The sequence below is a fragment of the Pelobates fuscus genome, chromosome 6 (assembly GCF_036172605.1).
Source record: "Pelobates fuscus isolate aPelFus1 chromosome 6, aPelFus1.pri, whole genome shotgun sequence".
Lineage (NCBI taxonomy): Eukaryota > Metazoa > Chordata > Amphibia > Anura > Pelobatidae > Pelobates > Pelobates fuscus.
In genome coordinates, this window is record NC_086322.1 from 225875350 (window position 1) to 225891334 (window position 15985).

The following is a 15985-nucleotide window of genomic DNA, read 5'->3' on the forward strand; positions in this document are numbered from 1 at the left end:
CGTCTTCTCACTGGGATTTTCACAGTGAGAAACACGCAAGCGCCTCTGGCGGCTGTCAATGAGACATCCACTAGAGGCTGGATTAACCCTCATTGTAAACATAGCAGTTTCTCTGAAACTGCTATGTTTATAAAAAAAAAAAAAAAAGGGTTAACCCTAGCTGGACCAGGCACCCAGACCAATTCATTAAGCTGAAGTGGTCTGGGTGCCTATAGTGGTCCTTTAAGGGTGATGGGAGTTTGCACCCAGACCACTTTAATGAGCTGAAGTGGTCTGGGTGCCTACAGTGTCCCTTTAAAGATTATAGTGAGGGGGCTGGTGACACGGTTCCTTTGTTCTGACGGATACCATTGCGGTCAGACAGACCAGCACAGAATAAACATCCTAAGCGCAATCCAAATTTTGACTGAGAAATAAAATTATAATTGTACATGAGCAATAAGGCAATTGGAATTGCCATGGAACACAAGGATGACTTGGCTTGCGTTCCACTGCTGTGCGCAGACTCCAGAGCTGCAATGTGATTGATGCACCACCTGGGACTGCCACTAAATCTAAAACATTGGTAATCCATACGAATGAGGACTACTTCTGGTGCTCTGTGTTGTCGGATGACATGCAGCTCATCACCTGGGGAGCTATCAGGCCGCATAACCCCAAGCATCAACCTATGGGCTTCTCCAAATCGAATCCACAAAATACCGCTAGCGAGACAAGTAAGAGGGTGTTCTGCCCGGGACTTTTTAAAGGCTAATATTGTAAAGAGCTGTGGAATTAGTTGGCGCTATATAAATACAAATAATAATAATAAAGGTATGAGAAGGAGGAGCTTGTTTTATTAATTAACTTTATGGCTAGGTTTACTCGTCCACCATAGAACATCCCTCAGGTACTGCCACCATACGTGAGGAACAATACACTACAATAAAGTAATCTTCAATTCCTAGAATATACTTACTCTCCCTTCACTTGTGCAGAGACATACGCAGATTTCCACATGTGACCCTGTAGTTGTTTGAGTGCAGTTGTCTTCCGATCAAGAGACATCTGCCAATGAACATTATCAACCACTGCTTGGACAACAGTTTGCAAATCTGCAGTACCATCAGAAAATGAAGGAATTGGCACAAATCCATCAAGATGGGCATCAATCTCAGCCTTCAGATTGATCAATAAAACAAAAACCAAATTGTTAATCAGAATGTAAAATACGTCCGAATAATATAAAGCAAACATTGCATTTAAAGGTATATTGTTGTATAGTGGTTTAATAAAACAGTAACAAGTGTATTTACTTTGTTTTCTACTTAAAATGAACACTAAGCATCATAAACCATTACAGCGAGCCTGTATAACCTGGCATGCACACACTGTAAGTAGTCAAATGGTCTGACTTCTTACCTGAGGGCTGCCAGGAGGGTTTTTGTTTTTCTAAACAATGCTTATATTTAAAGTTATAGATACTGACTTTTTTCATTGCTGTTTCTCTAAAACAGCAACGTTTTACATTGCAAGACTAGGGACAATAGGGACACTGTACCCAGACCACTTTAATGAGCTGAAGTGGTCTGGGTGCCTATAGTGTCCCTTTTAAATGCACAATTTAGGCAAACATGCTTATTTGGAAGTATTCACTAACTCTACTATTATCACAGCTTGGCTATTTTATTCTAAATCCGTAAATTTAGTTTTCAGTTCCCTAAAATTTGGAATGTATTATATAAACCACTATGCTGCCAATACTGATTTTTGGGTTCAGTCCTAATCAGAGTGAATTTGAGTTAAATCACTAGTCAGATTTAAATCATGAATTTTAAACATAATGACTCATTCTTGCTGATTATTATACTTTTTGTAAACAGAATGAAGATTTCATATTTAGAATGGCTGAGATTGGCATTGTAGTTGGTGGGAGGAAAGACTATGTTTTATGGGACCGAGCCAGTAAATCTACAAAAAGAAAAAGGGAAAGGAGAAAGAAAAAGGAAAAAATGGGTAGACTAAAGAATGGGATGTAAGCAAATAGAGAAAGAAAAAATAACATGATGCAAATCTAACTTTTACATTTCAGTTTAAAATCTAATAATAATTCATTCTTTTTTTGATTTTTATTTGTCGGTGTGTTTTTTTATTTTGATTTGGTTTTGATTCTGATTTAAAAGTTGAACTAGGATGAACATGATGACAAACTGTATATTATGTATTTGAAAACTTCAATAAAAAATATATGTTATACAGCATATATTTGTACAGCGCTATAGAATTTGCTGGTGCTATATAAATAATAAAATAATAATAAAAAAAAAAAAATGATTTAGAATAACTTTCAGATTTGTTTAAACAGACACTATAGTTACCAGAACAATTACAGCTTAATATAGTTGTTCTGGTACGTATAGTTAGTCCCTGCAGGCTTTTTGCTGTAAACACTGCCTTTCAAGAGAAAAGGCATTGTTTACATTACTCCCTAGGGGCACCTCCAGTGGCCATCACTCAGATGGCCACTAGAGGTGCATCCTGGGTCAGTGCTGCATGGAGACACTGAACATTCCTCATAGAGATGCATTGAATCAAGGAGATGCTGATGCCAGCGCACCGTCTGGCTCCGCCCCTGCCCCATCTCCTTGGCAGAGATCATATGAATTGACTATCTCAACCATTTCAATCCTTTCCCAAAGGAACGCATTAGATTGGTTGAGATTGTCAATTCTGATGACCTCAGCCAAGAATGGGGAGCCAGCGTAGGTGGACCCACACGGCGCAGGAATCAAGGTAAGATTTAACTGTATTTAATGGAGGGGCAAGGAGGGGGGGCTGGGAACCTAAATAGTGCGTTTTAACAGTACATGGTCAGGAATACATTTATAACGTATATAACAATTATATCGGAGCTAATTTTGTTATGCTACATTAGAAATACACAGATAATGATGACATCATTTCAAGGGGCACTGTTTAATCGGTTAGCCACTCAGATCTTGAAAACAATTTAAATTGTTTTCTTTAACTAAAATAACGTTATAGAACATACATATTCTTGTATTTGCTCAAACATCAATGTATGTTAAGTGAAGTGGTTACACAATATATCTTTAAGAAAAAAGAACTTTAACTGCAGTGGATAGCCCTCTTACTTGGGTCCCGGCACCAAGCCTTCTCTAATGCTAATTGATGCGGATCGGCCATTCAATGACTGAAGGCGTCAGCTCTGCACTCTCAACCAAGGACCCACTGTGCACCGAATATGCACAGAGCTGACATTAGCCAGCCTGGAACTCTTTTACTGGACATTAGCCAGCCTGGAACTATTTTACTGGACATTAGCCAGCCTGGAACTATTTTACTGGACATTAGCCAGCCAGGAACTCTTTTAGATTTACAGAATAACAATAGGATTAAGTTAATTTTCTGCATGCTATCTCTGCAGACACAAGTTTAATTAACTTAATGGATTAATGGAATTAATATGCCTAAAATGTAAATATTGCATGAATATACAGCCTTATGCTACATAACTAATCCACATTTCATGCTGAATAACCTTTCAACTATAATGTATCTTAAATAGAAAACTATATTTGGATAGATGTTTCATTCAAAAGCATTTTATTAAAATAAATCACATACAAAAAAAACAAAACATTGATTTTTTTAATTGCTTATATGGCTTCAAAAAATTGGGAGCCAGAAGTTGTATATTACTTATGTAAGTGCTCTGCGCAAAAGTCCTATATAAGAACAGTTAAATAAATGTATGCAAATATGAGATTTTTGGTGGGTGATTTTTCTTTATAGTAATATGAATGGAATAAATACGACAGCATGATTGCATTAACTAATTGAACATGATTACAATATTAGAATGCTAGCTCTTGGGAACAGAGATAACCTCTTCAAATCTTATCAATTTGTTGATAAAACTCACCTTTGGTATTTTTATTTTGCTAGTCTATACTCTGATATAATACAGTTACTCAAAAAGGAACAATATATACACTACACTGATATAACATTATCACATTGAGCAAGATAGTGCTTATTATTTATATGTATATATTGTAAATAGAGCAGTCCTGCTTCTGAGATATAATTATATATATTTATTTATGAAGAAGCAAACCATGATTGTAAAGAGCTTTAAAATTGCCTTTCAAGGTAGCAGCTGGTTTGAGGAAGGGGGTAGGGAAAAGAATAGTGGAGGGGGATGGTCGAGATAATGATATGGAGGAGGGATGAGAGGTGCAATTGCATTGGGACTGATACAGGAAGAGAGGACACACAAGAAGTAATGGAAATGTTTAAGAACAATATATTTAGAAGAGATATTACTGGAAGAAATTAGATTATAAAACTCTAAAGTATTTCTAGCGTATTAATATGGACAGTTTACTAGATTTGATGATCAATATAAATGTTAAACTCTGCATATGCCAACCTGTTTTTGAAGCTGGGAAACATCCTCCTGACACTGTTCTTCTTCCCAATGTTTGTGAAGATATTCTTTAACATTGTCTTTAATATAGGGGAATAACACATCCTATGGAGAAAACAGATAAAGTACACATGCAATGCACAATCACTGAGGCCTCTGTACACACAAAAAAAAAACTTTGATAAAATTAAAGTTATTTCTTATTAAATTGTATTTCCCATTGTTTTGGTCAGTGTGGATGATAGGGTTAATTTGCAAAACGTGTAATGTTGGAAGACAAAGGGATTATGTAACAAAAGAGACAATGGGCAACAATTATATTTATCCTAAATGGATACTTTGGACTTTAAAATGTGCAATTTGCTTGACAATTATTCACTATTTAGCATGTAAACTCCAACATCCTGCATATAGGGAGTGGGTGGTGTGCAGCTAAAAGCAAAAGATCAACAGAAACATTTGTGCTGTAATTATAATTAGAATGGAACCAATGGAAAGTATGCATTGTATCTGTTTCTGTAATCATGGTATTTTGCATGTGTCCCTTACAATAGTGTCTCTGCTCAGACAATTGATGTGGCCCTTTGTCTGAGAAATCAGAATGAAAAAGACACTTTTTTAACTACCAAAATTCAACACACACACACACACACACACACACACACATATATATATATATATATATATATATATACACACACACACACAAACATATTAATATATATATATATATATATATATATATACACACACACAAACATATTAATATATATATATATATATATATATATATATATACATACACACACACACACATACACTTTTGTTCGGATGACGGAAGAACAAGAAAAAATTGTGATCAAAGTCCATAATTTGTGGTCTTTATATTTTGTTTTGTGATCAGCTACCATGTTTCCATGCCAGTATCTGTTGATCATATTACTCTTTAAAGGGCTCCATATGTCATATTGGAAACTGCTTCAATGTTAAAATAGAGTGTGCACAAAGGGGAGTGAACCAGAGTCTCGTGAGACTTTAAAAATTACATGTTAAGCAATGTTAACATACAGTAGATTACATTGTTGTTTATCAACACTACAACAATGATTACAGGTTAAAATATTGGTGCACAACTGGGAAATAATTAAAGAGAATACCTATGAATAAAAAGACAGCAGGCAGGCCTACATAAAACCCACAGAGGTTTGTGTTGTGCACTTAATGCGGTTAATGAAAGTCTTACTACAAACAACCAGTGTCACACTCAGCCATTTGAACTGTAATGGGTAGGGGATATGAAGACACACACAATCAAAGGTACACTGATGCATGATCCTAAATAAGAGGCACAGGAAAGTATATATGCCTAGCAGATATCACATAAATACAAGCGTAACATCATGAGTTCCCACACATTGTTCCTATAAAAAAAAAAAAAAATAGTATAGAGCAGATTGAAGAGTATAGGATGCTTAATAGTGAGATTTGGAGTGCAAACCAGCGGAAGGCTGGCAATGGGAAAAATTATCACAGGACACGTCTTTTGGCCTGCAGTCGCCATTCACATATTTGTAAATTAGATAACTGTAAGACACGTTAATGATAGAATTAACATATGTCGTTTGGTTATATATTGTGATATATTTTGAAAATGTAAATTGTAATTGGATGCATACTGGGCATGTCCCTGTTAATATGTTTAGATCCTCTAGAATGTAAGCTCATGGAGCAGGGCCCTCCACCCCTCTGTTCCTGTACGTCCAGTTGTCTGGTTACAATTACATGTATGTTAGTCCACCCATCGTACAGCGCTACGGAATTTGATGGCGCTATATAAATAATAATAATGCACATCAATTTTGATATGCACCATCTAAATATATAAGTATGCCTAATGTATTGACTTAATGCTTTATATGTTTTAAAAATAATTATCTAATAAAGATTATATAAAAACAAATTACCGGTAACTTTGAAAACTTGTGTCACACTAAGTCACCTGAATCCCTATGTACCTCCATCTCTGTTGGCTTTCTGTAGAAAGCAGTTAGTCATGTAGACAGACACCACCAAATGTATATTAATATATGATGGTAATAAAGACTTGTCACAATCTATGCAAGCGTGCCATGCAGACATCACACAAATATCATGTACAATATAAAGAGTTCCCAAACATTTTATCTATATGAATTATCTTATCACTTAATCCTCTCCTCCTTCCTTCCTCACAAAATGTTTACTCTGGTCACTTTGAGTTTGTTGTCGGCTTATAACAAGTAATAAGTTACTTGTGAGCCAAAGAAACCTAGGAGTTTTTGAATAGTGCGACTTCTTATCTGGGGTTAGAGGAACACTCTGTTCACCATAACAACTTTATCTAAGAGCCTTAAAGCGGCACGGACACTGTCTGGCCTGGGGCCTTTGCATAATTTGCAGACCTCCGATGGTGACATCGCTGCTGGGGATCCGGTAGGCAGATGTGAGTTCAACATATCTAAACGTGTCCCTAGTGGGCGTTAAAACCGTTAACTAACTTTTTAACTACATAGGATGCCTCCAGCGCCATTATGGGGTCCAAACGGTTTCTTTACAACGAAAACCGAAAAGCCATCAAGTGCAGCTCATTGGCCAAGAGTGTTAGATTATCAAAAATGGTTTGACTATCTACAAAGGACTAGGGATGTTAGGGCACGATAAACACTACAGTGAGTTGTAATGGCTATGGTGCTTGGAGTCTTCCTTTAATTACCATACAGACAAGATGGGAAAAAAAAACTAATCAACTTTTGATGTACCAACTCCTGTGATCTTGTGAGGGTTAATATTTACTAAATTAAGTTTAAAAAATTGTTACGCAATTACAACAACAAAAACACTGGCAAACAGAGAAATCCACTGGAAATCAATCCCTGAAAATCCATTCAATCACACTTCCTACAATCTTAGTGTGACTCAAATTTGCAACCTTAGGGAATCGCACTGTTTGGGGACATCTGATAAGGATGCCAAATCATATGTTTAATGGTAGTAAACACAAAAGTATCTGGGCACAGGAAGTACCCCTCTGTTAAGTGTGTGTACCATCCAATCCAATTACAAACACATCTTGTTTTTAATAATTGCAAGATGTTGTGGCAATAATACAGCCACAGTCCAGTATCTAAATAATAATAATAACTATAACAAACACATGTATTTCCAGCTGACTGTATGACACGTGTTACAAACAGAAATGAATGGCCAGTACACTCCTTACATAGAATCCTGCAGCGGCCTTCTTTCCACATTGCTAATAAAGGGAACACACCGCCAGGAACATAACATTTATAAAGGTTTAATACTATTAAACATTTATAATTCATCACTATATAGGAAAATAAAATGATAATGATTAAATATGAAAATTGTCATGTTATGTAGGATCTGATCACGGCTCACCTTCACAAATGTGATGGGGGTGGTGGTGCCCTCGATATCTAACAGGAAGGCAGTGACTGTGGGGGGCACAGCGAGCCGCCCCATGTTCTCAATGCACGGCCGCAGCGGACACACCGGGGAGCAGCGAGAGAGAGCGAGACACGCTACCACGCGGCCAGCGTCACCGCCTGAGCCAGCCTACGGTGCGGCCCTCACTGCACACTGTGTGATGCGGGAAAGGCGGGATAGAGCCCCGGGGCAGGCAGGCAGCGCGCACACGGGCTCGGCCATTCACTAAACCGCGAACTGAGAGGCGGAATGCTGGAAATGCAAACATTATCCGGGTCAGCTACGGCCACTGCCCGCCGGGGACACCCTGCACCCGATTATAATTCGGACTGTAGTGAATATGCGTAAAAAAAATAACAAATAATAAACACGTGTAACATTATAATCCACCGCATAGATAGAGCGATTTAATGGGAATACTCTGAGCACGCGGCAATATTCATTCATTGGGTTTATAGGACACAGTAAGCATGTATCACGGGGGATTTTAAGGTGAACCCTTTATTATTTATTATTATAGTGCAGCTAGTAGCAGAGGCTGCCGTCTGTAGTGATATTATGTGCAGTAGAGATGTTCAGGCTGCCTGCAGTCGTTTAATTAATGTCATTGTAGTCACAGAACACACACAGCGCCCGGCCGCCGCCATCTTGATCTCCCTCCAGTTCCCATGACACCATTGTCTCCCCCTTTCTTCTAAATGTGGCGCAAGAAGCAGCCGGACAGCTTCCGCCGATATCACTCCCCCACCCAACCCCCCCCTCACTCGACAGCTCCACCCCTAGGTAGCCCCTCCCCATTTTTGCGCGGCAGCCAATAGCGAGCTGCAGCGGGCCGGTGACGTCACGGGGAGCACGGCGTGGGATTGGGCCAAGCGCTCGCTATATATAGGGAGGGCGGCGGCTTTTGGAGAATCTTTCCCTCGCTCTGTGCGGCTGTTGCGTGTGTGTGGTTTCTGCTTTGCGCTTGTCATCATCCCCTCGCTATGAGCGGTTACGGAAACATGGAAGACTTCTCCGAAGGCTCCAAGATCAATGCTAGCAAGAACCAGCAGGATGAGGGGTGAGTGAGGGGACCGGGGGGAGCGCGTGCACGGCTTACATGGCGCACTTCGCGCCTCTCGCGGCCGCCATCAGCCGATCACCAGTGTGGGTAAAGCGGATACTGAGACCCTCATCATTTACTGAGCTGCATACACTTGTTAACGGTTAATGTTATATCGGGCCGGCCGTGTGATACGGCGCCTGGATTAATGGCTGCACCTCCATGAGATCGGGCCGAGCGGTTGCTGCCTGGGAGCTAACTCCGTCACCGTCAGCCAATCAGAGCAGGGGGTGGGGGAGTGGCCGCGCTTCTTCTGGCTCACGCTGTGATAGGCGGGCCTTACTTTCGTCATGGTGGGCGGGGCCTCCACGAATTCCGTTGTGTGAATAGGTGTTCAATGTAACTTTACTTGCAGTGGCAAGCATTCTTAATGATTTTTTTTTTTTTTCTTATTCAGGAAAATGTTTATTGGAGGTTTGAGTTGGGACACAAGCAAAAAAGATCTCACAGAATATCTCTCTCGGTTTGGTGAGGTGGTTGACTGTACAATTAAAACAGATCCAATTACTGGAAGGTCCAGAGGCTTTGGTTTCGTACTCTTTAAGGAAGCAATAAGTGTGGATAAAGTGAGTAATTTTATTAGAGGCATTTGTAGGCTCTTACAAGAAGATGGAGAAACTGATCGTAAGGCCCTGCGAATGGTTCTTTGGTAATGATGCTTTAAATGTTTTTGTCTGTTAGGTGCTGGAAATGAAAGAACACAAGCTTGATGGTAAACTCATTGATCCTAAACGGGCAAAGGCATTGAAGGGCAAAGAGGCTCCCAAAAAAGTATTTGTTGGTGGCCTTAGTCCAGACACCACAGAAGAGCAGATAAAAGAATTTTTTGGAAAATTTGGAGAGGTAACTTGTTGGTGGTTTTTTTTTTTTTTTTTTTTTTTTTTTGGAGCTCTGAAACATTTCCTAAACATTTTGAAAGCTCTAACTATTTTCTCTTCATGCAGATTGAAAATATTGAGCTGCCAATGGACACAAAGACAAATGAAAGGAGGGGATTCTGCTTTATTACTTTCACTGGTGAAGAGCCTGTTAAGAAACTCCTGGAAAGCAGGTTTCATCAGATTGGATCAGGAAAGGTAAGGGTTTTTGTTTGTGGTTTTTCATGTTATCTAGTACTTGTGTCAAAGTAATTAAATTATAAATGCATATATATATATATATTTTTTTTTTTCTCTTGTATACTTAGTGTGAGATAAAAGTTGCACAGCCCAAGGAAGTTTACCGACAGCAGCAGCAGCAACAGAAGGGAGGAAGAGGTGGAGGACCAACATCTGGTAGAGGAGGCTCTCGAGGGAGAGGCAGAGGTATGTCTTTCTCTTATATGCTTAAAGTGGCATGGATCTGATTTATTGCTTAATCCTGCAGGGCTTTAATACATCACAGTAAAATTGTTTAACCACAAGCCCACTCAAACTATTCCATCAATGTTAGAATGGGATTCAGCCAGGTTAATTTCCACCTTGTTGTCTAGTGGGTTAGATTTATCCTTTGATGCTTAATACATTCTGACTTTCTAGATAGTTTGGCTAAACAAAACTCTTGTCTGTCAACTAACTTCTCACAGGCGGTCAAGGTCAAAGCTGGAATCAGGGTTACAATAACTACTATGATCAAGGGTATGGTGGCTATGGAAACAACTACAGTGAACAAGGTTACAACAATTACAGTGGCTATGACTATCCCAGTTACAACTACAGCAACTATGGTGGATACAATCAAGGATATACAGACTACAGTGGTAAGATTGTGCTTTCTATGACTTTTTAACTTAAAATATCTACTTCAGTTTGACCATGTGAAGGGAAACGGCCTACATATTTTTTCCAAACTGTAAAATTCGAGATGACTAATGATGTGCAGCTTTTAAAAATGCTATGTATAGACTATAGGCATCATACCTACTTCAAATCAGAATAGTAATTATGCTTTTCTTGAGTGCATAGACAATTGGTTGTGGTTTGGACTGAACTTATTTGTCAATATGTATGAAAATGTCTGATACACTGCTTGACCTGTCTAAGATCTCCCTTCTGATGCAGGTCAACAGAGCACATACGGCAAGGCATCACGAGGTGGAAACCATCAAAACAACTATCAACCTTACTAATGGATTGTGCAATGTAAAAAAAGGTGTGTATGAGCAGACCTGATTAACTATTAAATTTTTTTTTAAAGTATTTTATTTGAATAAAGATAACTTAAACTTTGTGTGGACTCAGTTTTTTTTAAAACAAATTTACAATTAACTTTCTGCATCCCTTTTTGTAAAATTGTTTTTAGAGCTCTAACTTTAAAGACGTGGTCTTAAATCGTTTTCCCTTAAATACTGCAGAATTTTTAAACTGGGGTTCTCTGGAATTTATAAGCAATTTTTTTTTAAAAGTAATACCAGGTAAAGTACTGAAATGGGTACAACGTAAGGTAAAGAATGTTGTCTTCTAACTCTGACATTATACCTTGTTTGTACCCGCCAGCGGGAACTTCATTGCAGGCCGTGTGTCACCCTGACCACGTCTATCTCTGGGGTCGCACGTTGTGGGCCGAGCGCAAGGCGTACACCAGAAAACGCTGTCCTGTGGTATGGTCTCTTACAACTTCATGTACCAGCGTAAAGATTAAACTGGGAAAACTACAGACTTCTTTAATCTTTGTGGAAAGTCTTTTGTTAACACTGTATAAATTGTTTTTTGCAGGCGTTTTTGTTTAAAATAAAATAGTTGCATTTTACAGTTTTAATAATTTTGCTCTTTAATGTTTCCCCTATTTTGTGCATTTTAAATTTTTAGGATTTAATGCTTGCTTCTTTTCTTTATAGCCAGTAAGTGAAGTCTACAGACAAATTAACTTTTTACTTTGTTTTTTTTAAAGAGGGGTGGAGTGTCTGAAAAATTCATACGCACATTCACTAGTTCCCTTATGTGGACTGTACAAATAAATACATTATGGATTGTAAACAAATCCCTATTCATTTGTGGAATATACTGACTGGATAAAGCTCATGAAATGACTGGCAGTTTGATGCCTAAAAGGCAATGTGCATATGAGTTTTTTGGCTCTTAAGGAATTAACTATTTTGTAATAAGCCATTTCAAGTCTTATTTTTCTATATTTTCCCCTGACAGTCTGCAGTAACTACTGTTTTTCCTTTCTTGTAGATGGATATGATATGGCAAAGGATTGCAAAGAATGTTTTCACACGGGGAGGGTCCCCTCAACTATACTCCCTTGAGAGGACACTTGATTTAAGACACATTGGTGTCTTGCTGTATATAGGAACTGGATTGTTTTTATTTTAAACATTTTTTTTTTTTTAAATTAGGTTTGTTTTCAAGTCTGTAAACAATGCATTTTATGTTAATTTTTATTTGGTAAATCCTGTACCTTGTGCTTGTGACTTTCAGTGCATTCTTGATGTAAGTTTGTAATAAAAAGATTTGTAAAAAAAAACCTTCTCTCTAATTTGCATTGTACAATGGTTGTAAAGACCTCCTAGTAGAGAGCTGTCTAATCTCTTCTGTATGAGCAACATATACACATACTATCTGGAATTTAAGGTGTCTGACCAAATAGATTAATCTTTTGTGCCGGCTATATCTGTCTATTCACCCTCTGCCACACTTAAATCTTTGTCCTCACATTCAAGTATTTTCTGCATTTCCATCTGTTTTTGCTTTTCCTCCAGTTAGGACATATGTATTTTTCTTATTCAGTCTAAAAGAACACTAGTGTCATGAATACAAACATGCATTCCTGACTCTAAAGTCCTTGGTATTGCTACCAAATTTACTCGTGTTACTCGTTTTTAGGCCTTCCCAATGGGAAAGCAATGCTTTAACGTGGGGTTTGTTATGCTTGGTGTCATCATGCAAAGCGTGCTAATGTAGTGTCTTGCAGAGTAAAACTCTAAAATAGGGAATGTCTCTAGTGATCTGGTTGACCGGCAGTAGAAAACTCCCTTTAATCATGCAATTTCAATAACCTTGTTTTAAGTTGCAGGTTTAAGGGAACAGTGGCAGTGCACCAATACCACTTCTGGGTGGGTACCTATCGTGCTCCTTTAAAGGACCACTATAGTGCCAGGGAAAACTCATTCCTAGCACTATGGGGTCTTTAGGTCTCACTCACCCTCAGGGTTCCACTCCTGCTGGGCTGAAGGGGTTTAAACCCTTAAGCAACTTGCCTTTCTCTCCTCCCGATGTCAGCACTGCATATGCGGCAAGAGCCGCGCGCATTTAAACCGCATTACTATATAAACTGAGAATAACTCAATGCTTTCCTATGGACGTCCTGTGTCTGGATTAACCCTCAGTGAAACATAGCAGTTTTTCCTGAAACTACGGTTTTCAGCTGCAGGGTTGACACCAGAGGGACATGGCACCCAGACCACTTCATTGAGCTGAAGTGGTCTGGGTGCCTAAGTGTTCAAATTTCCACTCACATTTGGCATGTCTTCATCACTTTCCTGATGAATAAAATTAAATCCTCAGATTTGTCATTACCAATTTGGTATTAACACTTGCATGGTTGCGTTAAATCATGTAAGATGCCAGGTTCCAACCCCCATAAGGAGAGTAGGATGAAGTGCAAGTTTCCTCTTGCTGGTGCTCTGCTATGGGTAGACTTGAAACACTTCCCATTGTGGTGACATTGGGACATATGCAGAATGTTTCTCTTTTGAAAGCAAACTAATGCTCTTCAAAGTGAAGTAAATTAGCAAGCCCTTCTAACTGCCTGTGGTGGTTATGCACTTCATAAAAGTGCCAATTGCTCTTTAAGTGCCCTGCTTTTATACTGGTTTGGGTAGCTTTTGGTCCCTGAAGAAGTCCAATATTGGGATGCCTCCCTGACCTAATTTAAGATCTTAAATGCGTACCAATAAAACCACTTGGAAATTATTACAGAAGCTTGCTAACATAAACCTCTGGAGAACTATTGCTAAGTGATGTCCTAGTTCCAAAAAACAGGGGAAGGAGTCTTAAGAGTCCATATATTGCTACCATCTTGTGGGTGTAGCTGAGGCTTACTTGGAATTTGTTTTTAAATAACCATTTTTATTTTTTTGTGCTTTTGAAATATACAGACACAGCTTTAAAAGCACAAAAAAATAAAAATGGTTGTTTAAAAACAAATTCCAAGTAAGCCTCAGCTACACCCACAAGATGGTAGCAATATATGGTAGCAAAATTGATGAATTTTGGCAAAGCAAGCTGATCTGGCAAAATATTTTTCAAAACTATTTGATATTGAGCAAATCAAACACTTTTTCTTCTATGTAGCTTTTAATAGTGATGGGTTTTCATTAGAGACACCAAAACAACTTGCACTTAAAGGGAAACTCCAGTGCCAGGAAAACAATCCGTTTTCCTGGCAATGGAGGTACCCTCTACCTCCCACCAATCCCCGGTTACTGAAGGGGTGAAAACCCCTACAGTCACTTACCTGAAGCACTGACGATGTCCCTCGTCACTATCTCCTGATTCCGTCGGCCGGTGGGCGAGAGTGATCCCGCCCACTGGCCGAGGAGACCTAATGCACCGCGCATGCGCGCTCCCCATAGGAAAGCATTGAAAAAGATTTTCAGTGCTTTCCTATGGGGAAATGAGCGACGCTGGAGGTCCTCACAGCATGAGGATGTCCAGCGACGTTCTAGCAAAGAACATCTTTGCTAGAAATCAGGAAGTTCCCTCTAGTGGCTGTCTAGTAGACAGCCACTAGAGGAGGAGTTAACCCTGCAATGTAATTATTGCAGTTTATAAAAAAACTGCAATAATTACAGTTGCAGAGTTAGGAGTAGTGGGAGTTGGCACCCAGACCACTCCAATGGGCAGAAGTGGTCTGGGTGCCTGGAGTGTCCCTTTAATGAAGCAGGTTTAGTGTATTGGTCATGCTCCTGAAGTTTCACTGCTCAATTCTCTGCCGTTTAGGAGATAAATAACTTTTGTTTCTGTTTATGCAGCCCTAGCCACACCTCCCCTATCTGACTGACACAGCCTGCATGAAAACCAAATGGTTTCACTTTCAATCACATTTTGCTTAACATGTTTTTATCTCCTGCTCTGTAAATTAAACTGTAACTACATACACAAGGCTCCTGGGTCTTGTTAGCTATTAATAGAGCAGGAGATAATAAATTCTGAATTAAACAGAATTTGCAATAAAGGAAGAGTTAGATGACTCTTTACAGGAAGTGATTAGGAAGGCTGTGTAAATCACATGCAGGGAGGGAGGTGTGACTAGGCTACATAAACAAGGAATCTAACTCCTAGATGGCAGAGACTTAAACAGTGAGACAGCAGCGGCATGAGCTACACACCAATACTGCTTTATTAAGCTAAAGTTGTTTTGTTTACTATAGTGTCCTTTTAAGTGTCCAGTGCCATATAGGTAGCTTTTCATAGGTGGAATTGGATTAGTTAGGACAAAGTAGCTGAGCTCACTAGTTTTTCAAATGTTCGAATTTAGTATATAAACAGAAATTTGTAGTATTTGTCTAAAATGTCAAAGTTGTGCCTGTCTAATTTGGATTTTTTTTTTCCAGATCTGCTATTTTGTTGCCTTAACGTTACTGTAAGGATCGCAATTCACTGATTGCTGAATACCTATTCGTCAGCAATCACTGCCATGCCGTACTTTATTATTGGCATTTATTCACACAATTATTGGCCGCAACTTACAACGCAGCGCTTTATATTAGTATAAACAGTGAAATTGAACAATAAATGATAGTTACAAAATGTTACGGGAACAATAGGTTGATGAAAGAGCTTATATAACTTATAAATGAAACATATGAAATGATTATTAGGTGGTGATTATAAGTTTATATTTGTGTTAGATGGCTATTTAAGTAGAGTCCATATGACTTTAAGAAAGCCGTAGTTTTCAGAGTAGAGCCACCGCGTATTGAAGTCACAGGCAGCCATTTCAGGCAAAAAGATGTGCGGCCGCCATTACTAGGAGGG

General features: G+C 38.8%; 2 protein-coding genes across 4 annotated transcripts in view; one reads left to right on the forward strand and one right to left on the reverse strand.

Annotated features, from left to right (window-relative positions):
- Positions 1–8184, reverse strand: part of ENOPH1 (enolase-phosphatase 1) — a 33329-nt gene extending 25145 nt beyond the window's left edge. The window contains exons 1-3 of the mRNA XM_063425359.1: positions 7874–8184; positions 4436–4537; positions 959–1158 (exon numbers count right to left, since the gene is read on the reverse strand). Coding sequence (XP_063281429.1) covers positions 959–1158; positions 4436–4537; positions 7874–7957 — 386 coding nt within the window. The 5' untranslated portion in view covers positions 7958–8184. The remainder of the gene's footprint in view (positions 1–958; positions 1159–4435; positions 4538–7873) is intronic.
- Positions 8185–8865: 681 nt separating this feature from the next.
- HNRNPDL (heterogeneous nuclear ribonucleoprotein D like) lies at positions 8866–12410 on the forward strand. 3 transcript variants are annotated; one of them, XM_063458794.1, is made up of 8 exons: positions 8866–8981; positions 9421–9589; positions 9705–9866; positions 9968–10099; positions 10210–10327; positions 10588–10761; positions 11063–11153; positions 11498–12410. In XM_063458794.1, exons 1-7 carry the CDS (start codon positions 8905–8907, stop codon positions 11128–11130), a joined length of 900 nt encoding a protein of 299 aa, XP_063314864.1. In that variant the 5' UTR covers positions 8866–8904; the 3' UTR covers positions 11131–11153; positions 11498–12410. The 3 variants fall into 3 exon arrangements, with proteins under 3 accessions (XP_063314864.1, XP_063314865.1, XP_063314863.1); XM_063458795.1 differs by having other exon boundaries at positions 12179–12410; XM_063458793.1 differs by having other exon boundaries at positions 11063–12410.
- Positions 12411–15985: the final 3575 nt, after the last annotated feature.